At 33.9% G+C, this 23,831-nt stretch overlaps 2 protein-coding genes across 4 annotated transcripts; both read left to right on the forward strand.

Annotated features, from left to right (window-relative positions):
- The first annotated feature begins 1,311 nt into the window (after positions 1–1,311).
- LOC112013186 (UDP-glucuronic acid decarboxylase 2) lies at positions 1,312–10,171 on the forward strand. Its single transcript, XM_024045573.2, has 8 exons — positions 1,312–2,058; positions 2,103–2,552; positions 3,583–3,730; positions 4,331–4,410; positions 4,700–4,783; positions 5,310–5,384; positions 8,719–8,811; positions 9,732–10,171. Exons 1-8 carry the CDS (start codon positions 1,453–1,455, stop codon positions 9,939–9,941), a joined length of 1,746 nt encoding a protein of 581 aa, XP_023901341.2. The 5' UTR covers positions 1,312–1,452; the 3' UTR covers positions 9,942–10,171.
- Positions 10,172–11,973: 1,802 nt separating this feature from the next.
- LOC112013185 (eukaryotic translation initiation factor 2 subunit gamma) lies at positions 11,974–17,794 on the forward strand. Of its 3 annotated transcripts, none has more exons than XM_024045570.2 (9): positions 11,974–12,110; positions 12,812–13,030; positions 13,188–13,249; positions 14,143–14,255; positions 14,336–14,438; positions 15,084–15,311; positions 15,398–15,616; positions 16,154–16,414; positions 17,180–17,794. In XM_024045570.2, the coding sequence occupies exons 2-9, from the start codon at positions 12,925–12,927 to the stop codon at positions 17,480–17,482; spliced, it is 1,395 nt and encodes a 464-aa protein (XP_023901338.1). In that variant the 5' UTR covers positions 11,974–12,110; positions 12,812–12,924; the 3' UTR covers positions 17,483–17,794. The 3 variants fall into 3 exon arrangements, with proteins under 3 accessions (XP_023901338.1, XP_023901340.1, XP_023901339.1); XM_024045572.2 differs by having other exon boundaries at positions 12,901–13,030; XM_024045571.2 differs by lacking the exon at positions 11,974–12,110 and having other exon boundaries at positions 12,789–13,030.
- The last annotated feature ends 6,037 nt before the right edge of the window (positions 17,795–23,831 follow it).

Consider the following 23,831-nt stretch of genomic DNA (forward strand, 5'->3'; position numbering starts at 1 on the left):
GCCTTCCACAGACCAATCGTGGTTTTCACTAGGCAAGCGTCAATTATGCCACAATTATCGGTTAAAGGAAACGTTACAGTTTTCTATATTCATTCTTTCTTTCTTTTTTTGACGGAACACATGTTTTCACTCACAAGTTCATGTTAGTCATGTACATTTCCATCCTCTTTGCTCCCGACTGTTAATTCATCTCCTTTCTTTCATCATCTTCAGAGACCCAAAGTGGTCAGACACTTGAGGATTATAGCGGTCAAAGTTTTATACAATGTCCAAACTCAGAGTTACCACCCTATTTAAATCTGACCAGTTGCTCAATTTTCCAGCTACACGGTTGAACTACCACAAATTGACAAGGATTACAGCCTTTCTTAATGGGTCCACTTGTACAATCCATATTTTGTTTAGGTTCCCCCCACCCCTCCCCGACTTGCTGCCACCATGAACTAGGTTATAGATCACAAACTGTTATACAGTTTAACACACCTTATTTTTGAACTGAAATCGTGACTTGAAGTCATAATTTTGAACTTAGAAATCGTGACTTCAAGTCATAATTCTAGGTAAAAAATGAGGTCCATGTAAAATTGTGTATAACAACTTGTGTGCAACAAATATTACCCTAGCTCAAATGATGTTATTGTCATCTCACTTAAAAGTGATTTTTTTTTGGGGGTGGTAATCTTATTGCATGTGGACAACCATCTTTGCGTGGGAATTAGAACAAGAGCTTACTTCCCTATAGCAGTGTTTGATCTTCCATCGAGGGATCTAGTTCAACAAGTTCTTGCAATCATCAACAATTGGTGCATATTTAGCACATGAGGTTTCATTATTTGTGTGCAGGCCTACAACAAAGTTAGCATCAATTAAAATTTCAATAGCGCTTGAATTTGAAGGAGAATGAACTTTGCCACCTCTGTTATAAGTTATAGATGTACTATTTTCACACAAAAAAACAAAAAAAAAAACACACTTGTATGTATTATAATATGATGTAGATTTTTTTAAAAAATTAATCCCTCTCCCACCATCATATTTATAATTAATAATTAACCATTATTTTCATTGTTATTATATCTGTTAGGCATTGAGTTAGTTGATTTGAAATTATTTAATAAAAACTTAAAGCAGCTAGAGCTACCTAATTTAATCATTAACCATGTGGACCCAACATTAATTAACTTCACATTTTTTCCCCTACTTCATAGTACTATACGTTACCCACATACATTTACGTAACAGTAAAAAATAGTGTGACCACTTTCCAGAAGCATATAACAGAGTGCCCTTACTATATAAGTGCCAAACCCGCAAAGTAGCACAAACCACGCCCCCTGGAGCGATTAGAGTGCCAATATTTCATGCATGAAAGTCCCTCCCTCTTTAACAAAAACGCTCACTCTCTCTCTCTCTCTCTCCAAAACCCAGATTTTTTCTTTTCCCTAAGAAAAAATGAACTCTGAGCTGATTCACAGAACCCAAACAAGCAAAACTCCGAAACCCAATGACACTCTCCACCAGGCACCAAAACCCACAAATCTTCTTAAAAAATCCAAAGACCCATTACTCTACACGTTCATTGGAATCGCCATAGCCACTTTTTTCTTCAACTTCTTCGACCCTGTAAGTAAAACACCACCACTTTCACAGCGACAGTCCGAGTCCGAGTCCGAGTCGGCTCAGCTCCAAACTCGGCACGTGCTGTTCGAGACAACGTCGTCACACTCATCACATCATGATATGCATTTTAACGTTGGTGGTAAAGTGCCACTGGGGTTGAAGAAGAAGGGCCTGAGAATATTGGTGACTGGTGGGGCCGGGTTCGTGGGGAGCCACCTTGTGGACCGTCTGATCGAAAGAGGAGACACTGTGATCGTCGTCGATAATTTCTTCACGGGGAGGAAGGACAACCTAGTACAGCACTTTGGGAGTCCGAGGTTTGAGCTCATAAGGCACGACGTCGTTGAGTCGATTCTATTGGAAGTTGATCAGATCTACCATCTAGCTTGCCCTGCTTCTCCAGTTCATTACAAGTACAACCCGGTCAAGACCATCATATCCTTCATTTATATATATATATATATATATATTTTTTTTTTATCTTCAACTTCTTCGACCCTGTAAGTAAAACACCACCACTTTCACAGCGACAGTCCGAGTCCGAGTCCGAGTCGGCTCAGCTCCAAACTCGGCACGTGCTGTTCGAGACAACGTCGTCACACTCATCACATCATGATGTGCATTTTAACGTTGGTGGTAAAGTGCCACTGGGGTTGAAGAAGAAGGGCCTGAGAATATTGGTGACTGGTGGGGCCGGGTTCGTGGGGAGCCACCTTGTGGACCGTCTGATCGAAAGAGGAGACACTGTGATCGTCGTCGATAATTTCTTCACGGGGAGGAAGGACAACCTGGTACAGCACTTTGGGAGTCCGAGGTTTGAGCTCATAAGACACGACGTCGTTGAGCCGATTCTATTGGAAGTTGATCAGATCTACCATCTAGCTTGCCCTGCTTCTCCGGTACATTACAAGTACAACCCGGTCAAGACCATCATATCCTTCATTTATATATATATATATATAGATATATTTTATCTTCCTCAAATTATTATTTTTTGTTCATGAATTCCTTGATCATATACTAGGATTTAACATTTTAACTCAGTCTTTGAATTAAAGGATTCGTCTATTTTTGGGTTAATTTAGTTACTAATTAGAAAAAAAAGTATTTGATTTTTTATACTTCGATTGTGTTTATTAGACGCAAATGATTTTACACAACTTTACTTGACTTAAAAAACATTTTTCAAGTAAAAATTATAACTTTAAGTCACAATTTTCTTTGATTTTTAGATTGTGTGTAAAACAGTTTGTGTACAAGTATTTTTATTTATTTATATTTTAGCCTAAAGTTAACTAAATGTTGAATTATTAGATAACTTTTAAAACTTTAAGGATTAAATTGATTATAGACGAAATTGAATACTCGCACTAGAGTTAGACGATTAGAATCCAAGTACTTATTTCATGAGAAAATTTGGATGATTCTAATATATTGGGGACTTTCTTGCTAATTTTGAAGGATTTTGGTATTTTTGGGTGTCACTTTCATTTTGTGGAATCTTAGAAAGAGGTGACAATTATTCCTATTTATTATAGACTTAAATTAGGTTAAGTGTTCGTATAAAAAAAAAATTAGGTTAAATATTTAGTTTTACTGGACCCATCACAAATCACAATGACATACCATTTAAGCCATGTCACCTTTTCCTTACAATTTTTTGACACCTAATTCTGTATGCATTTACAGAGGATTTGGTATTATTATTACTAATTAATAATCAGGTTGATGTGAAATTAATCTATATTCTGGGTTCTACATTTTTTTTTTAATCAGCCAGTGAGGTTCACTAAATCGAATGTATAAAATAATTTTTTCATGTGGAATTATCCAATCCATTGGATTTGAATCCCAAAATGAGAGAATAATAAAGAATACAAACATTTTAAATCTAATTTTTCACTTATTATTAGACACGTGGGTCCTGTTTGGAGTCCTTGACTTCGTATTCCAGGGGGTCACAAGACCAATGTGGTGGGTACAATGAACATGCTTGGACTGGCAAAAAGAGTGGGTGCAAGGTTTTTGGTAACGAGCACCAGTGAGGTGTACGGTGATCCTCTGCAACACCCACAGGTTGAAAACTACTGGGGCAATGTCAACCCCATTGGTAAGTGACACCTTTTATTATTTTTAATAGATACATTTATAGTTCAAAATTTTCAACTCTAACTATTTTATGTTTAAAATTATGAAATAGACTTTCTTTTTTATTTAAAATTTTTAAAAAAAATCCTATTTTATTATCAAAACTTTGAAGGTTTAGAGTAATATTAAGACTATTACAAATTTTATATATATAAAAAAATAATTAACTCCAAACTGGTTAAAATTTATATAGCGGTTGAAGATATTACTCATATGTAGTTCTTGTCACATAATTTTTGTAATAAGTCATATAATTTGTTTAAATAATACACATGAATATCTTTATAAATAGAAATGCAAATGGTTAGAAGAGTTTGGAGCTAAACTTTGTTCTAATTTTATAAACTGATGTGTTAACTTTTAAATACATTACAAATATATATTATATAGTTAAAATGTGTTTAATATATGGGTCAGTACATATATTAACCCATATATTAAACACATTTTATAATAATATTAGTAGTGGATTTGACTATATATAGCCCCCTCTCGAATAATTGACCAAAGAGCAATTCTCTCATTGGGTCTTAACTCTTGACCCACCCGTGCATCTTGGCAGGTGTAAGGAGTTGTTATGATGAGGGGAAGCGTACGGCAGAGACCTTGACCATGGACTATCACAGAGGCCATGGCATTGAGGTCAAGCTCAATTTATCTTAAATTACTTTACAATTTTACTTTACTTCATTTCCATAAATTTCATTTTTGAATAAAAAGCTAAAAATCTTGTAATTTAATTGATATTTTTTAGTATTTCCGACAAAAATATTTTGGATTCAAATTCTCCATTCTTGTTTATCAAATTTTTTTTTTTAAATAACAATTTTATTATGGTAAAGGAGTTACAGCATTTTAATTTAACACTAGGTGCATCAATTAATTGATAGACTGTTAAGAGAAATATAAATGATCTTATAATGTTTTGCAGGTGAGGATTGCTCGAATTTTTAACACATATGGACCACGTATGTGCATAGACGATGGTCGTGTAGTTAGCAATTTCGTTGCTCAGGTAATTAACTTTTATTTATATTAATCAGTTTTCATTTGTTTTTTCTTGTCTTTGCCTCTTTATTTTTAAATAAAGGGTAAAATATCATTTTCGTCCCTAAACTATCACAAAAGTTCGTTTTTCGTCCCTAAACTTTTAAAAGTTCTATTTTCGTCCCTAAACTATCACAAAAGTTCATTTTTCGTCCTTAAACTTTCAAAAGTTCTATTTTCGTCCCTAAATTTTCAAAAGTTCTGACAGAGTGCTGAAGTGACTTGACAGAGTGCTGATGTGGGAGGGACGAAAATCAATACGTTTGAAAAAGTTTAGGGACGAAAATAGAACTTTTGAAAGTTTAGGGACGAAAAACGAACTTTTGTAAAAGTTTAGGGACGAAAATAGAACTTTTGAAAGTTTAGGGATGAAAAACGAACTTTTGTGATATTTTAGGGACGAAAATGATATTTTACCCTTATAAATAACAAAGTTTAAAGTGCCTAATTCTAGTTCTATTTGGGATTCTTTTGTTAATGGTTAAACTACATAGGCATTAAGGAAGGAGCCATTGACTGTTTATGGTGATGGGAAGCAAACAAGAAGCTTTCAATATGTTTCCGACCTGGTAATGCCTCTCTTTCTTTCTTTCTTTCTTTTTATTTATTTTTTATTTTTTATTTTTTTATTTATTTTTTAAAAAATCCATTCCCCATATTAATTTAAATTGTTCAAATCCATCTGTTAAACTACAATTTTTTATGTCATATAGTTTAATTTAATTGTCGTTAGAAAAAAATAATACCGTTTGTGATATATTGATTAATATCACATGTGATTGAATTTAATTTATATATATATATATATATAACCAAAACTGTCTCTTTTAAGTTAATTTTTCTAAATAGGAGTTTAATTTTGCGTCACAAGTCTCATCTAATTTTTAAATTTGTGTATCAAGTGAATTATTATGTGTAAAAATTAACGAGTCTAAATTCAATTTTAATTGGAGTTCAATTTTGTGTCATGTGTCCCATCCAAATTTTTAATTTTTGTGGCAATCGAATTATTAGGTGTAAAAATTGAAAAGTCTAGAGCTAATTAGATTCTAAATCATATATATATATATATATATATGTATGTATGTATGTATATATGTAATTGTGATTTTTTAAAAAATGTACTTGTGTATATACATGGGATTACACACTAATTAATTTAAACCACAATACCTAATGACTTTAAGTTTTGTTCTTATTTTAGTCTAATGAACAAGATGAACTCTGATATCTATCAAATTGCTTCCTTTGGTTTTGATTTTTTAAGTACAATTTGGCTGCTGTGAAACCTTAGCTTTCACGAATCTACTATAATCCACTCCTACATCTGTCAAATTGCTTCAAAATATGTGTGGCAGATAATTGTACACTTTGTCCTAATTTAAGAGCCACCATATCTAGCTAGCAAACTGTGGTACATAATACAAATTAAAGATGTCAGTGTTTTGAAAATATCAATCATAACCATATAGTACTAATGTGGCTTAACTAGTGAAGGTTGTCATGGGGTCTCAGTTATTACCTGGACTAGATAATGCCCAATCAGTATCATAAAATCTGATTGCTACATATATATATATATATATATATTGTTGCCAAAAATGATTACCACTATCATTTGGGATAGGTATTGATTTTTTTTTGTTCTCTGCTAGTTGATAATGTCAATCAAATTCAATTGTCAAATTCATGGCAATTTCTAGTACTGAAGGTTGTCATGGGGTCTCAATTGTGATTGTGGTAGTTTATGGTGAAGCACTGAAGCCATTCATGGTTTCTAAATCTTTGACTTTCATCCAAGCATATATATATGGTCTTTTTAAAAAAAAAATTATTTTCTTTCATACAATTCTTATTTTTTAATGAGACATGATAAGGAGGTATTGAAAATTTGATGTCTCTTGAGAGGTATATATGTAGGGTCACCATTGTTTTAGCAGATTTAAAAACTTATCTTGGTAGCTTTTTTTTTTTGGGTCCACCTCTTGTCCTTAGAAATAATTGTAGAAGATATAACATATCACATGTTATATATATTAATATATATTATTTGTTAACAAAGATATCATCAGAATTCAGAAGTCTTGGTTCGGATTTATCAAATAATTTTTGAGGCAATGTAGCCTTAACTTGTGTACAAGTATTCGAGCAAACAACTTATTTTTTCCTTTTTGATAAAAATGGAGGGATCTGAATGTAATGTAATCAACCAGTCATTGTTTGGATTTCGATAAAAATCGGACAGGAAACAATGGAAAAAAGTGTCACTTTGTGTTTGTAAAAACATAACTTGGGGAATCGGGATGCAGCTGACACTAACAGACACTTTTGTACGAATTTGTTATGTTTCTGTTGATGTTTCATTATTTTGAGTTTGACATGCTCAAAATGAAATAATATCAATCGAAATCATTTCCATCCACTGTCAGCAAACATGTGAGTCTCCTGAGCTCAAAGGCCACCACTTCCAACTTTCTTCTAATAAAATCTATCTTAAATGTGTTATAATTTTCATTTAAAAAAAAAAGTGTTTTATTTTTCTGAAGTGGTCTATCAGGCACCCAACTAAAACTTACACTTTGTTTGGTTGTAATTAGGGGAAGAGAAGAGAAAGGAAAAGAGAGAGGGAAGGGAAAGAGAAAAGAAAGGAAATGGAAAATTAGTTTATGTGTTTAGATATAGGAAAGAAAGTTAAGAATTTCCTATATAGAATTTGTTTGGTTTATAAAGGAAAAGGAAATGATGAATGTGCATTTTTATATTTATGAACTTATTTGAAATTTTTATATAGAGTATTTGGAATTTGTTTCTAAAAAGGTTAAGGATATTTCAGTGAATTCATTTACCTTATTTTAAAATCAACCCACTATCATTTTTGCTATCCCTCCTCGGCCATTTTGGGAGGACACAAAAATATGAGCCCCAAAGAAAATCAATTACTCAATTTCCATTCTTTTCCCTCCCTACCTTTGTAACCAAACATTGGAAATTTGATCTTTTCTCTCCTCTTTCCTTGTTTCCAAACAAAGCATTAAGTGTTTTTTTTTAAATAATAAATATCATCCTTGACCTTTGAAGTAAGCGCAAAAATTTGCTTTTGATTTAACTAATTAACCTTTTGACAATAAATTTGTAATGAATCAAACATTCAGTTATTATTTTCCAACAAGAAGCAGTAGTTTTAAATTGGTTATCAATAAAATTAATTGATTTAAAGTTTTTTTTTGAGGGGAGAGTTGTTTGAAAGTTTACACACATAATTTATACATATTTGTTCCACATTTTTAATAACTTTGTAATGTAGTTATTACCCTGCTATCAACAGATAATTTAAATTTAAGATTTATCCCAAACCAAAAGTCTTGGAGGGTTTATTATTCAAATAGGAAGTACAAATATTAAAATGACACTTAACATCACCACCAAGGATTTGGATTTGGACATAATTATATAATAGTAATGTCATTACCTTTTCTCTTTATGAGAATTCTAATCAGTAATGTATATTCTCAAATAATAAAGTGACTTGTAGACATTTCCTTTTGGTGGTCTCTTTATTTTTCTTCCCAGTGCCTGTTTAGTTGGTGAAAATGGTGAGGATTAAGACTGTGGGGAAGGTAGGTAGGTTGGGTTGAAATTATTATTTATACTGGGAGGATAGTTGATGTGATCGTCCCTGACCAATGAGATAATGCTATTTATACAAATGTATGTGTAAGCTTCCTAATCAGCACAAGGAATAAAAAATAAAAATTATCAAATAATGTCACATTTGTATAAATAATAACATTTTATTAATTGAGAGGTTAGGAAAGACCACATCAACAATCCCCTAATAGACTTAATAATTTCTCAAACTTTTATGATGTTCCCTAACTTTTACATTCTATTCGACAATGACAGGTGGAGGGTCTGATAAGGCTGATGGAAGGTGATCATGTGGGTCCTTTCAATCTTGGCAATCCCAGTGAATTCACCATGCTTGAACTTGCTCAGGTAAAATTTTTGTTCCACTTCTCTATGTTGTACTTTTTTTTCGACAATTTCTCTATGTTATACTTAAATGAAATTGCGTGGTTTATTAATATAATAACTACTACATTTTGGTGTTTTTAATTGAGATGTCCATAATTTAAATCTCTTATTCCTTAATTGTTAAATGGAAAATGTTACTGGGTACCGTATGGTGATCATTGATGATAAATTATTATAGAGTTCAACTTATAAATGATTGGCATGAATTGATGAGAGGGGTTGAAAATATGATTGAAATGATAAGTGAAACTCATAAGGTAACCCCACCCGCTCCATATCCTATAAAACTAGTAAAAACAAATATGATATATGGCAAAAAAAAAAAAAAAAAAAAAAGAAGAAATAAGCAATTTCTTAATGGGCACAACTCTTGTTAAATTATCAAAGTTAAAAAAAATAGCATGTTTATAACGCTAAAACTCATAGAGTAAAAATAGATTTATGAATGAAATCAAATATGCAATATTTATGTGCAAAATTATTATTTTGGCATTGAGATAATAACTACGAATAGCCATTAACTCTCCGAAAATGGTAGAAGAATGAGACCTATTATAAGATAATAGGACCATTATACTCATTAGTTATTACAAAACTTATTAAAGAGATGAATATAACCAAGTTACATATTTTCTTAAAGATTAACTCAAAAGAAAGGAACAAAGTTAATTGGCCTTCTTTTGATTTCGATTAAGATGTTTTAGCATCCTTGGATAGCTTGTACCTTGCTTAATTTTTGTTTTCTTTTTCTTATTTGAAATGTCCTTAGTTTTCTTCCTACATACTTGGGAGTTGGGCCTCGCTCCATTTTATTTTTTATTGATTAAAAAAGAAAAAGAAAACAAAGCTAAGACGAGGGAATTGGACTTGGGTTTGTGCAGGTGGTACAAGAAACTATAGACCCTTATGCAAAGATAGAGTTCAGGCCCAATACTGAGGATGACCCACATAAGAGAAAGCCAGATATTACCAAGGCCAGAGAGCTTCTTGGGTGGCACCCAACTGTGTCTCTTCGCAATGGACTTCCTCTCATGGTTAAAGACTTCAAGCAACGTATATTTGCTGACAAAAAAGACCGTGTTGGCGCATAAGTTTTATGTATGTATTGTTGAGGGGCATTGAGAAAAAAATTAGTGAAAATCAAAATTGAATAAGAGGGATAATCTTTATGAATATCTACACCTTTCTGTCACTGTTACTCACGTGAACAGGCCTGGGAGGGAGAGATTATTAATTATGAGACTGTAGAGCGAGCAATCTTTTTTGAGTGTGTAGATCAATCTTCTTTACCAATATATAGTAAAATAGTTTTTTGTTATCACTTTTATATTTGCAAGCTCTCAGTATTATTAAATTATACTTGGTCATTGTTAATTGTTATGCCAATTTTCAAGGTCGACTAATTGGGGCTTAATATCCGTAGAGCTTTAGAGAACAATTTTGTGATGGTATTGGCATTTGACAAAAAACTCGGATCTCAAAGTTGCATGCCTTTCTCAATAATAATGGAAATACAATACTGCATTGAGATTAAGTTGGGTGTTAAAACAACAATCCAACATTATGCCTATAGATAAATCAGCAAAAATGTAATCCAATTACATGCATGTGTTATAGGTATGCTATTTGTAACATTGAGGAATGTTATATTTGTTTTAAGGGACTAAACATGATTAATTCCTTTTCTTTTTTCCCTTGAATGCAAAGTGCTAAACATGCTGTTGCCCCTGAAGCATAGGAACTGAGCAGTAGCAAAATTATGCTGCTTTCAATTTCAGCATCCTGGTGGCTTTATCTTGCTTCTTGGCAAATTTATCCCTAAAACGGGTTATTGAATTCTGATTCCTTTGCCTCTTAAAAATATAAATGTGGTGAATTGAGGATTACAAATCAATGAGTAATAACAAAAAGACATCGTGTTGTGTAGCAAAAAGACATCCCACTATGTAAAAGAACAATTTACTATGCAAAATGGTGCATCATTTCACCAATGCAAATAATAATGCATTAAAATGGGTTATGCAAAAGGACATCTTACTATACATCCCAACAAGTAAAGGACAAAGCTAAGACATTTCAATATTGAAAAATGTGAACATTCAAGGCACTTTTATATATATATATATATATTATGTTTATTTTACCTTAACTCAATTGGTGAAGTCAGTTGTTTAACAAAAAATCTGAGATATATTAGATTTCTATCCACACCATAAAATGGAGATTTAAGAAAAAGAGGGTAAAAAATATTCTATTTATTAGAAACATGTCATTTCTTTTTCTTTCTCAATCTGTATCTGAAACTGCCTCTAGAATTGTTTATGACCCAAGAGCAATTTTTGCTAATGGGCTAGTTGCTGATAAGTTCGAAACTCCAAGGGAAATAGGCATGCTTAGCGTCCATTTAGCCCGGATCCTACATTTGACATTTCGGTTCATCAATCATGGGCACAAATAGATAACCATACCTAGACCCATTTTTATTGGTATGGCTTAAAGATACTCTATTTGTTTCACGTAAAATGTTTTCTTGGCTTACAATAATTTTTCCTTATTATAATATCTAAGTTACCAATGATAAGTTAGCAATAATTTTAAAAGTTTAAATTACTAGGATATTGTAAATTTAATCATTTAACCACACAATTCTAACAACTAATTGATTTTTGATGTAGTGAAGATTTAAACCACAAATTTCTTAATAAAAGGACAAAAAACTTCAAAAATTGAGCTATTAGAACACACATGCATTAAAACTTATTATAAGCCAATAATTTAAGTTGGGCCCGGTTAACAAATGGCATTTGTTAATTGATTTTTTAAGGAAAGTTTTAATATAACTTTCATGTAAAATATTAAAAAAATAAAAAATAAAAAGAAGTCAGTTTATTCTCTTTTTCTATAAAAATTTCAAAAATATTTCTTAATTTAATGCCTGTTAAACCAATAACACGCTGTTTATTACTTGGAGAAGAAGGCTTCAAAAACATGGGCTGAAGCCCAAGTGAGTGCGAGCAGGCTTAGTCCGAATCCGGGTCACGCTGCAAAATTACGAAAATAGCCTCACCACGTTCCCCTAGCAAAAAATATCACATGGTATTGATATATAGCAGTAGCTACACCAAAATTCCTCTACAAATCTGTGCGTTCTCTCTCTCTCAGCTCTCAACACACAAACCCCTCTCTCACTCGCTCTTGTCGGCTCGCTCTCAAAACCGACCCAACCCGACCCGGTTTTTCGTACGAGGTGAACCAACCAGGTCCGGCTCTCTCTCCCATTTCTGTCTAATTTGTGGTTTGTTTTTCAGCTTCGATTTTCAGATTTTTGTTTCGTACTTGTTTCTGTTTAGATTATTGTTTACCTTTAGATTTTTTTTTTTAATTTTTAATTTTTTTTTAATTATTTATATGTGGGAATAAACTTTGGGGGATTAGGGTTTTGGAATTTCAATCGGAGTCTGGGTTTATTTAGGGTTTTGATAATTCTTTTTGTGGGTATTGGATTTTTTTTTTCTATAAAATGCTTTAAGATAACGATTGTGACGATGGTGAAATCAAGACCCATTTTTATGCTTGGCCTTTATGGGGGGGTTTTGTAGGGTTTTTCTTTTATTTTGTTTTTGATTTTTTAGCTAAATAATTTGTGTATAGTTTTATTGGGGTTTTTGTTTTGGCTTGGATTTCTCTTTCTCTTTTGGGTTTAGATGGAGCTTAGGGAATAACAATTGAATTTTCTGGTTTCACTGTTGCCTTTAGTAAGAGAATAAGATTCTATGCTTAATAATGCTTTTTTTCATTGTGGGGTCTCTTTAGAGTGATTTATAAAGAAAGCTTTTGTTTTTGATTTAGTGAAAATTATCAGGTATGCCAGATTGTAATCTTGGTGCATTTGTCAATTTCCAATTTTGCAGAGTAGTGTGCTGAGTGTGGTAATTGATTTGATAGCTTTTGGTTTGTGCAGTTTTCTTGTGTTTGTTGAGAGAAACATTCGTTGATTCTTTCTTAGTTGGATTTTGCGGAATAACCAAAACAGAAAGTTCTTTCATTTAGAGGGTCACTAAGAAACAACCAAAAATGTCGCGGAAGGGTTTGATGGAGCAAGACCTGAGCAAACTGGATGTAACAACGTTACATCCACTCTCCCCTGAAGTTATATCTCGGCAGGCTACAATAAATATTGGTAAGCTCTGTTCGCTATTGAACTTCTTAAACCTCCTTCACATGGTCATTGCAGCACTTGAGCTTAATTGAATTTTTCACACTTCTAGTTGGTGATTGTCCGGTGCTCCTAAGTTTTTGTCGAAGCTGATGATTTGGAATTTAACTTATTGCATCAGGCACCATTGGTCATGTGGCACATGGAAAGTCAACAGTCGTAAAAGCAATATCTGGTGTTCAGGTGATTTGTTTTTTCTTTTACAATTTTCAATGCATTCTTATTGAACACATGCACTGCTATTAATGTTTTGAGTTATAGTATAGCTGCAGTGTAGTAATAATGTATTTTATTCATTTTACATGGCTATAGAACAGAGACAAAGTTTTCCTCTAAACCGTTTTGGAGGAATATCCTCCACCCTATTACACATTGTTTCAGATGACCTTCCACTTGTAATTTTACCACATGATTCATCAAATCTTTTAAACAAGTCACATGATTATTAAATAGGCAATGTGATTAAAAATACATGTGGATGTTCATTTCAATTACCACATGGCTGGGTGGGGGTTTGGAGAAAATTCTGTCCATAAAACTATATGCTATCCAGTACATGGGGCAAGTGCTAGTAATTCTGGACATGAAAATCATCTTATTAATTTATTTATGCTTATTCCAAACGATCATTGACTCTTAAATTTTTTTAATGAGTCATGTGACTCGTTTAAATAATACACATGAATAGTCATATAATTAGCCACGTAATGGGTTGGAAAACATGTTTGGTGCCAAAATGTCCTTGTATATTACTGCCCTAAATCTTTCAACATTGAGTCAGAGAGTTGGTTATCTTTATATTACTTAGATTAATTAAAGGTCATTGATTAGCCAAAGGTTTCTCGGTATAGTGTTAATTGGTAGCCACTATGGAGCTGCGACTGGTGCAATTTCTTTCCTTCAATTGAGACTAACCTTGGCTTTATTGTTATTTGTTAAAGCTTGTAAATGGATAGGAAAAATTAATTTGGGCAAATGGTGTAAGTGTGGAACATAGTATATTTACATTTTCTTTTGCAGAAGAATTACACATTAAATTTTTACTTGAACCTCAACGTTTTCTGACTCATCTGCAGACTGTTCGTTTTAAAAATGAGTTGGAGCGCAACATCACTATCAAGCTTGGTTATGCTAATGCAAAGATCTACAAATGTGAAGAGGAACGGTGCCCTAGACCTATGTGCTACAAGTGGGTAACTATTCAACAAATTCAATTATATCTTTATTTAGCTAGCAACATGTCATTAATATGTTGCAATGTTCATGTAGGGCTTATGGAAGTGGGAAGGAAGATAATCCTCTGTGTGATGTGCTGGGATATGAAAACTGCAGGATGAAATTGCTGAGACATGTCTCTTTTGTGGATTGCCCGGTAAGGTTCAAGTGCTTTTTATTAGATATTGTGGTTTTATGACTAGGTATAATATATGCCAATTCATTTAGGTTCCATGATGTATTGTATGGATGGTGTTATAGGCATTTGGTACATAGAAAAGTTGAAGTGACATTGGCTTGGGCAATGTTCTATCTTGATTTTTCTTTACTATTTAGTTCTTACTAGTATTGTATCTATCAAACTATTGATTTTCTCGTTATAATTAGGGATGCTCATTTTATTGCATGTAGTACCTAGTCTTTGATCCTCTAGTCATCCTGAAGTTTGTGATTTGAAAGTTCTTTTGAAACTCTTGAACAGACTTGGGCCTGTATTTAAGAGATTCTTTCTTAAGGTTCATAATGTGTTAGATCTGTCAGTTTGTAATTCTTTTAGAATGCAACTTTTCCATAATGTAATTCTTTAGGGGCACTGTGTACGTGTCATGGATATTAGGTACTGCCTCCTTATAAAAAAAGTCTGGAATTAAGAAAGAGTGTTTGTGGAGGCACGTTTCTCTTTATTCTATGATGATTTTCTGAATAAAGTATGGTGCTTGCACTCAAATATTATAATGCTAAATCTTGATGTATCTCATCTTAAACTTATGTTGATATGATTGTTTCTTAACCTATTCTGTAGGGTCACGATATTCTCATGGCTACAATGCTTAATGGAGCTGCAATTATGGATGGAGCTCTACTTCTAATAGCTGCAAATGAAAGCTGCCCCCAACCACAAACTTCTGAGCATCTTGCGGCTGTTGAAATTATGCGCCTCCAACATATAATAATCCTTCAAAATAAAGTAGATCTCATTCAGGAAAATGTAGCCATCAACCAGCATGAAGCAATCCAGAAGTTTATTCAGGTAAGTTCTTTTAGACCATCTTTGACGCACAACATAGTTCATTATTTAGTGTGCTGAATATTTTTGCTTGATTCTTTGTTTATCAGGGAACTGTTGCTGATGGAGCACCTGTGGTACCAATTTCTGCTCAGCTGAAGTATAATATTGATGTTGTGTGTGAGTATATTGTGAAGAAAATCCCCATTCCAGAAAGGGACTTTGTGTCACCTCCTAATATGATTGTAATCCGGTCTTTTGATGTCAATAAGCCTGGTTATGAGGTTGATGAAATAAGAGGTGGTGTGGCTGGTGGAAGTATTCTCAGGGTATGTTTCTTCCACATGAATTTGTGCAAAAATTAAGAACCATTTTAAGTGCCATTCATTCCTGCTATTGGCACATGGTTGTTAACTGCTTTTAATATGGAATTCTTTGAAGAATGATGGTTCATGCTATTCCACATCATTGGTTGAATTATGCATGCAACTGATGTGCACATGGACGTGTCTTTGGTATTGTTTCAAACAATTAAATTCCACCAGAAGGCCAAAGAGCCTAAAGAAACATTTTACATTTATCCAGTTTGCTTATTCCTTTGGGATTGGGTTCCTCCTGTCAATTCGTCCCACTTTTTGTTTCTATAATCTGTTAATCAATATTGTGTTAGTTGGTGATTACTTCAAGGAAGCTCGAAAATTGATATCCTGTGGGCCTCTCTAAGCCTTGGTTTGGACCATTGATTATTTGATGACATATATAATAGAAACTTGGTACATGAAAATTTATTATATATATGATTTTATCGGTTGGTACATGAAATCTATTTTATGTCAAGACCTCATTCGAAGCTTCGTACTTTGTAGGGTGTTTTGAAGGTAAATCAATTTATTGAGGTTCGTCCTGGGATTGTTGTTAAAGATGAGAGTGGGGGCATCAAATGCACGCCGATATATTCCAGAATTGTTTCTTTATATGCTGAGCAAAATGAGCTGCAATTTGCTGTGCCTGGAGGTCTCATTGGTGTTGGCACAACCATGGACCCCACTTTGACACGTGCTGATAGGTTGGTGGGTCAAGTTCTTGGTGAAGTTGGATCACTCCCCGAAGTTTTTGTTGAGCTTGAGGTAAAGGGCTAATCTGAAAGTTTCTTTTATTGGTCCCTTGACTGGATTTATTTTATTTTTGGATAAGTTAGTCTCTTCACTTGATTAAACTTGATAGTTGTATCGATGAGGAAAGTCAATTAATTCTAGCTCAAACGGTACCTTCTCTTGTAAGAGAAAGGTGGTGGATGAGGACCCACTGGTTTGTGTGACTAACAATTTTTGGAATAAGGTTTTATCATTGAGAAAAAATCTTTTTGTTTGTTTGTTTGTTTTGTTCTGTTTTATTTATTTATTATAAATATATAGAAATATCTAAATGATATGCAAGCACCCCTTAGTATAACTCAAATGCTTTTCTCTCATGTCGGATAGATGGATTTGGTCTGGCTTTAAATGGGGCAAGGCATATAATATTAGTAGAAATAATTACTATATCTGTCTTTTCAAAAAACAAGAAATGTCTATTGCTGTGCATTATATTATGCCTGTTTTTATTAGAGCATTTGAAATGAACTGCGTGAGTGCTCGGGGTTCTTTTTCCGATTTTAAGAAGTGTGACAGTTAAGTTCTTTTTGGAATTTCCTTTCTTGGTTTCTGCTTGTGTTAATCCTCTTGTTCTTTTGGGTTTAAGTAACTCATATTTTTTTGGACCATTCTGTTGATTCGTATGCCTTAGGGAACCGTTTATATAGAGTCTGGTCAAGGATGAAATGGAATGCTCTCTCTTTCATGTGTTCTCAGACAATCCTTTTATGCTAAATTTCTGTTACTATGATTTTGCAGGTTAATTTTTTCTTGCTGCGGAGGCTTCTAGGGGTCAGGACTAAGGGCACAGAAAGGCAGGGAAAGGTCACTAAGCTGACCAAGTCTGAGATTTTAATGTTGAACATAGGTTCTATGTCTACAGGGGCAAGAGTTATGGCTGTGAAGAACGATCTGGCAAAGTTGCAACTCACATCTCCAGTGTGCACTAGCAAAGGTGAGAAGATTGCTCTCAGTCGGCGAGTTGAGAAGCACTGGCGGCTTATTGGTTGGGGTCAGATTCAAGCTGGAACCACTCTTGAGATCCCACCCCGCCCTATTTGAGTTAAATCCCTAATCAGGTAGAAAGAACAACCAGTCAAATCTTTAAAAGAGAATTAAGGAAGATGTGGGAAGATAGACATTTGTTGGGAACCATTTTTGTTAGGTGGAGAAGAAAACAGTGCTTGCATTGCTGTTACCTGTTTTGTTTCTTTTTTGCTATGGGATTGTGTTACCTTGTGCTGATATCTTATTTTGAGTTTTGGACTAGAGTATTTTTTATGAGGCTGTTTCTTATGCACCTCCTAACAGTCAGACATCGCATTCTTGTGAAATTCTCTTATACAATATTGGAGGATGGTTTCTTTGCGGATCTGTAATTTCTAGAAATGGACATTGGTCATCTACTTAGGCAGGTAGATAATTATACTCCCAAGGACAATACTTGATATTTCTACCCCCAAGCTGTCGTTGACAGCCTTGGCAGTAATAATAACGGCTTAACACCCAATAGACTGAAAAAAAATAAAACACCCAATAGACCGAAAAAAGTGATAATACGGTTCATTGTAGATACTCATTTACTGAGGTAAAAGAAAATGAAAAATAAAACTTGTAGCCATGCTCACTGCCTCTCGACCAAGGTACGTTACCCAAAGATGAAGCTACTGTCTGTTGGATTTAAACCAATCTATATTGGGATCGGGGGGCCTATTAGTCTAGATACTCCACTTGACTGAAGTATCACTGGCACTGCACAACCGTTTCACTCTCTGGTGGTTCACAATTGAATGAAATACCACAGCTTTAGAGATTTACATAGCAACGGGTCCTTGATGGAAAAAAACTTCCCCAACTAGAACCTAGTCATAATAAGTTGACAACCAGATAGCCGTTGGAAGCACTCTATGGAGAGTGTACATGGAAGATTTCAGAAGATCTGCAATTCACATGAAGCCAATCCTGTAGGGAAATTCTTTTATTAATATAACATTTGCTTTGTGATGATTATTTTATATTATTAGAGAAATACACCTGTTAGTTTCTTTTTAGTATAGGTGGGATTCAATTTCAATCTCCATATTCAATGTCAAGAGAGAACTTGGAAAGAAAAACTTGTTCCAAAACATTCCGGTGGTCAAGCCATAGGATAATCTAAAAGAGATGAATTAATGATAAAATAATGCTGCCACACATGGGACAAATTGGATTAGTTTGTATTCCCTTGAATGATAAGCATGTAGCCTAAAACCTCTTTGTAAGAAGCACAACCATAAGAAAGATTGCATGCGAGAGGTGGGAACTTTCCACAAGCATTTAAGCTAAGTATTGTGATTTGGAAGGGTGACTAGGCAGTCTAGGCCAGATTAGCGTTGTTAAAAGCACACTTAGGTGTGCTTAAAACTCAAAGCTCAAAGCCCCAAGGTTTGAGCGCTTTGTTTGGCAAAACAAAAGCTCATTTAATGAAGCATGCTTTAGACATGCTTTTTTGGCGCTTTTTGAAGAAGCACAAAGCATGCCTAGTCGTGCTTTTATTTTATTTTATTGCTAAAACTGATAGAAATCATCAAAATTAATTGCTTGATCTTGAAAGTTCAAAGCTCCAAGGCTTGAGCACTTTGTTTGGCAAAACAAAAACTCATTTAATGCAACACACTTTAGGCATGCTTATTTTTTTATTTATTTTATTGCTAAAAAGGATATTAGTCATCAAATTAATTGCTTGATTTTGAAAGATATAATATGGATTAATGATTTACTATACAACCACGATTATAAAGGTGTTGTATTACACAAACAATTATTATTGTTTTTTTATTTATATGTTTATAGATAATAACAAGATTAATTTATTTTTCTTGTGCTTTTTGGTCTCTGATTTTTAGATATATGTTGATTGAATCATATACATTAACTATCATGGTTCTGTATTTTTATAAAGCACAACATAATTATAGAAAATATTATGTTTAAACTATGATATTATCCATTAACAATTGTTTTCAATTAACTAGATAAAATTTTTAAGAAACTTATGTAAAAGTTGAACTTACAAACATTATACAAGGGTAAAATTTAAAATATAAAATTTTTGAGTGTTGATAATTTTTTTTTTTTTTTTTACCATATCTTACCAATATTTCTATAAAAGGTTATTAGATATAAATGCTCATTTTATCAAAAAAGGCTTGATGCGTGATGCGTGTGCTTTGCGCCTAAGCTCTAAGAGGATTTTGAGCTAAGTGAGCTTGATGCGAGTCGAGATAGAAATCCGTTGGTTGAAGCCCAATTAGTAGGGATGGTCGGTTCTAAACTTCCAGTGGCCCGATTAGAGATCAAAATAGCTCTCAAATTGTATCCTATCAGTTGCTGCAAAGTCCCAACGAGGAGATTCTCCTCATCACCTTGACAAGGTCCTGCAAGGAGAGGCTAAATGGTCTAGTTTAGTTTGGAAACCAAAAAGTAATACTAGAGGTTCTTGTGAATGAACTACTTTCAAGGCCTAACGATTCATGAAACAGTATGGTTCGACTAATTAGTGAACAAATAACACAAGACTCCTGAAATGAATGCTATTATTTGCATGAATTACTTCAAAGAGCATCTTGGTCCATTTGAGGATGGACAAATAAAGTTTGAACATTTTTTGAAATCTAAATATAAAGAAAGAAAAAGAAAAAGAAAAAGAAAAGCATGTTAATTAAGGAGATTAAAATATAGTATGGTTTTGTAGATGATAGTATGACAAAAATGTCTAGTCCTATTAGTCTGTGGATTAGCTAACCCCAAAAGATTTGAAACTAAGGTCTTTTTGTTGTTTTTGTTCAAAAAGTGCTTTATAACTTTGTTGGTCTTATTTTGTTTGGGATTCACTTATTTTGTTGAAACCGAAAACTTTTTGCTAAAAATACTGCAGACAAAAGTAAAAATTAGCTGAAATAGTACAATAAGATCCATAAATAGTACCAAAAAGTGCAATGGAACCCATAAATAGTAGTAAAAATAATCTGAATCGTAAAATAAATTGCCTTTTTAATATGGAGCCAAATGCACACCTTATGTTCTGCTTCCGTATTGAATTTTCCAATTTGACGCTCATTGATGAGCATTTGATTTGCCCCATTTTTGCGCTTGCACACTTGGCTTGATTAAAGTGTCTGTTTGGGAATAACATGTTTAGTTTTTTTGCTGAAAGTATGCTAATGTATATTTGTATCTTGAAAATATTTGAATAACTAAGAAAAGAGGGGAAAAAGTAAGATTCTTAAAAAGTTGTATATAAAAATTATACATAAAAGCTAAAAACTATTCCGAAACACGCTTTAAATGCCACTACAAGATTATTCACTTTTTTAGCTACCACTACTATTGAAATGGAAATAGTTTGAAATTTTATGGAAGAAGTTGGGATGACAAAATTCTAGCGGTTCCCGTTTGATAATGTTATTTTAGTAACGTTGTTTAAGTATTGTGGAAATATGTGTGGGTGAAAAAATGTTGTGAAAATACATGCTGTATTGTTTAAATAACGAAAACTGTTGTTTAAACAATACAACCAAATAGATATTTCATATGGTTTCAAAAGTTCACTATCTTCATTGGAAGATAGTAAAGTTATTATACCAATTTTCTATAAAGACTTACCAACTCACCTCTTTTAAAAGTTACCATGGCTTTTGAGTAGAGTTGTGGTGTGTCTTTGTGTTAGAACTCCTTTCTTTTTCCCTTGTGTGTGTGTGTTTGTTTCTCCTCACTTAGGTGTGCTTAAAACTCAAAGCTCAAAGCCCCAAGGTTTGAGCGCTTTGTTTGGCAAAACAAAAGCTCATTTAATGAAGCATGCTTTAGACATGCTTTTTTGGCGCTTTTTGAAGAAGCACAAAGCATGCCTAGTCGTGCTTTTATTTTATTTTATTGCTAAAACTGATAGAAATCATCAAAATTAATTGCTTGATCTTGAAAGTTCAAAGCTCCAAGGCTTGAGCACTTTGTTTGGCAAAACAAAAACTCATTTAATGCAACACACTTTAGGCATGCTTATTTTTTTATTTATTTTATTGCTAAAAAGGATATTAGTCATCAAATTAATTGCTTGATTTTGAAAGATATAATATGGATTAATGATTTACTATACAACCACGATTATAAAGGTGTTGTATTACACAAACAATTATTATTGTTTTTTTATTTATATGTTTATAGATAATAACAAGATTAATTTATTTTTCTTGTGCTTTTTGGTCTCTGATTTTTAGAGATATGTTGATTGAATCATATACATTAACTATCATGGTTCTGTATTTTTATAAAGCACAACATAATTATAGAAAATATTATGTTTAAACTATGATATTATCCATTAACAATTGTTTTCAATTAACTAGATAAAATTTTTAAGAAACTTATGTAAAAGTTGAACTTACAAACATTATACAAGGGTAAAATTTAAAATATAAAATTTTTGAGTGTTGATAATTTTTTTTTTTTTTTACCATATCTTACCAATATTTCTATAAAAGGTTATTAGATATAAATGCTCATTTTATCAAAAAAGGCTTGATGCGTGATGCGTGTGCTTTGCGCCTAAGCTCTAAGAGGATTTTGAGCTAAGTGAGCTTGATGCGAGTCGAGATAGAAATCCGTTGGTTGAAGCCCAATTAGTAGGGATGGTCGGTTCTAAACTTCCAGTGGCCCGATTAGAGATCAAAATAGCTCTCAAATTGTATCCTATCAGTTGCTGCAATTAGAGAAAGCATGGAGAATGAGCTTGGTATATCTTCCTGTACTGATTTTGGGAAGTATCTTGGTGTGCCTATCCTTACCAATAAAGGAAATAAAAGAGCCTACAATTTCATCATTGATAAGCTTCGTGGTAAGTTGGCATCTTGGAAATCTAAAACTCTTTCCCTCGCAGGTCGTCTCACTCTTATTAATTCTGTCACATCAGCCATCCCTACCTACATCATGCAAAGCACCTTACTGCCACAAAGGATCTGCAAAGAGATTGACCGAATAAATAGAAACTTCCTTTGGGGTGACACCGATACTCATAAAAAACTCCATTTGAAAAACTGGACCACGGTGACCACTCCAAAATTCTTAGGTGGGCTCGGCATCAAGAGAGCTTATGCTAGAAATCTAGCCCTCCTTGCCAAAAGAGCTTGGGCACTCCGTACCAACTCCTGTGAAACGTGGGCTTTAACTCTCCGCAATAAGTACCCTCCCCATCACTCTGCATCCAAGAAAACCTCAGTTACATGGGATAGCCTCCTCAAAGCGAACCCGGTCTGCCTTAGTGGCACAGGTTGGCGATTGGGTGATGGCACCTCAACTTTGTTTTGGGATGACAACTGGTCAGGCAGAGGCACTATCCGTAGCATGATCCAAGGTCCTTTCCCACAGCATGAAATTTCTCTAAAGGTTTGTGATCTTTGGGACCATAATGGCAGCTGGAATTTTGCTAATCTATCCTATCATCTCCCTATTCACATTATTGACATTATTCGAGCCACCCCCAAACCAACCTCTCCCTCCCATCCTGACTCCATGTACTGGTTCCCTTCTCCTAATGGTAAGTTCAACTCTAGCTCAGCTTACAATCTTGCTTGTGACCCCAATCCCAAGACTTCAATCACCAGCTGGAATTGGCTTTGGAAAATTCCTACTCTCCCAAGAATCTCTACGTTTCTTTGGCTTTCTTGTCATGATAGCCTCCCCACCAAATCTCTCCTCCATAATCGAAAAATCACAAATGACCCTATGTGTCCCATCTGCTGTGCTGCCACCGAGACACCCCTTCACATTCTCCGTGACTGCTCTATGGTCACTGGCATTTGGTCTAAAATCACCCCTAACCTCCCTCATTACTTTCACTCTCCAAACAACACCCTCACTTGGATCAGAAAAATGTCCATAGCACAAGCCAATACTTCCCTATTCACTGACATATCATGGAGTATCATTTTTCCCATCACTGTTTGGGCTATTTGGTCAGCTAGAAATAAGTTAGTCATGGAACATACCCCTTTCTCCCCTGACAATATTTTAAAAAGAATCCAATCATTGTCTATGGAATTTTACTCCAATTTCCCCTCCAAAACAGCTTGTCCGACCTCAAATTTTCTCTCAATTGGCTGGAAGCCTCCTCCATTAGGCTTCTACAAACTCAACACGGATGGTTCGGCGAAAGGCAACCCGGGTATGGCAGGTGCAGGTGGTCTCATCAGGGATTATAGGGGTAATTGGATAGGTGGTTTCTCTAGGAACATTGGATTCACTCATTCTCTTGCTGCTGAGCTTTGGGGCTTACGTGATGGTCTCACTTTGGCAAAAAACTTAAATATCAAAAAATTGCATGTTGAGCTAGATGCCAAAGTGGTCACTGATTTCATTAACTTGCAAAATGATAGCTCTA

This window comes from Quercus suber, unplaced genomic scaffold, assembly GCF_002906115.3.
Source record: "Quercus suber isolate HL8 unplaced genomic scaffold, Cork oak 2.0 scaffold_167A, whole genome shotgun sequence".
NCBI lineage: Eukaryota > Viridiplantae > Streptophyta > Magnoliopsida > Fagales > Fagaceae > Quercus > Quercus suber.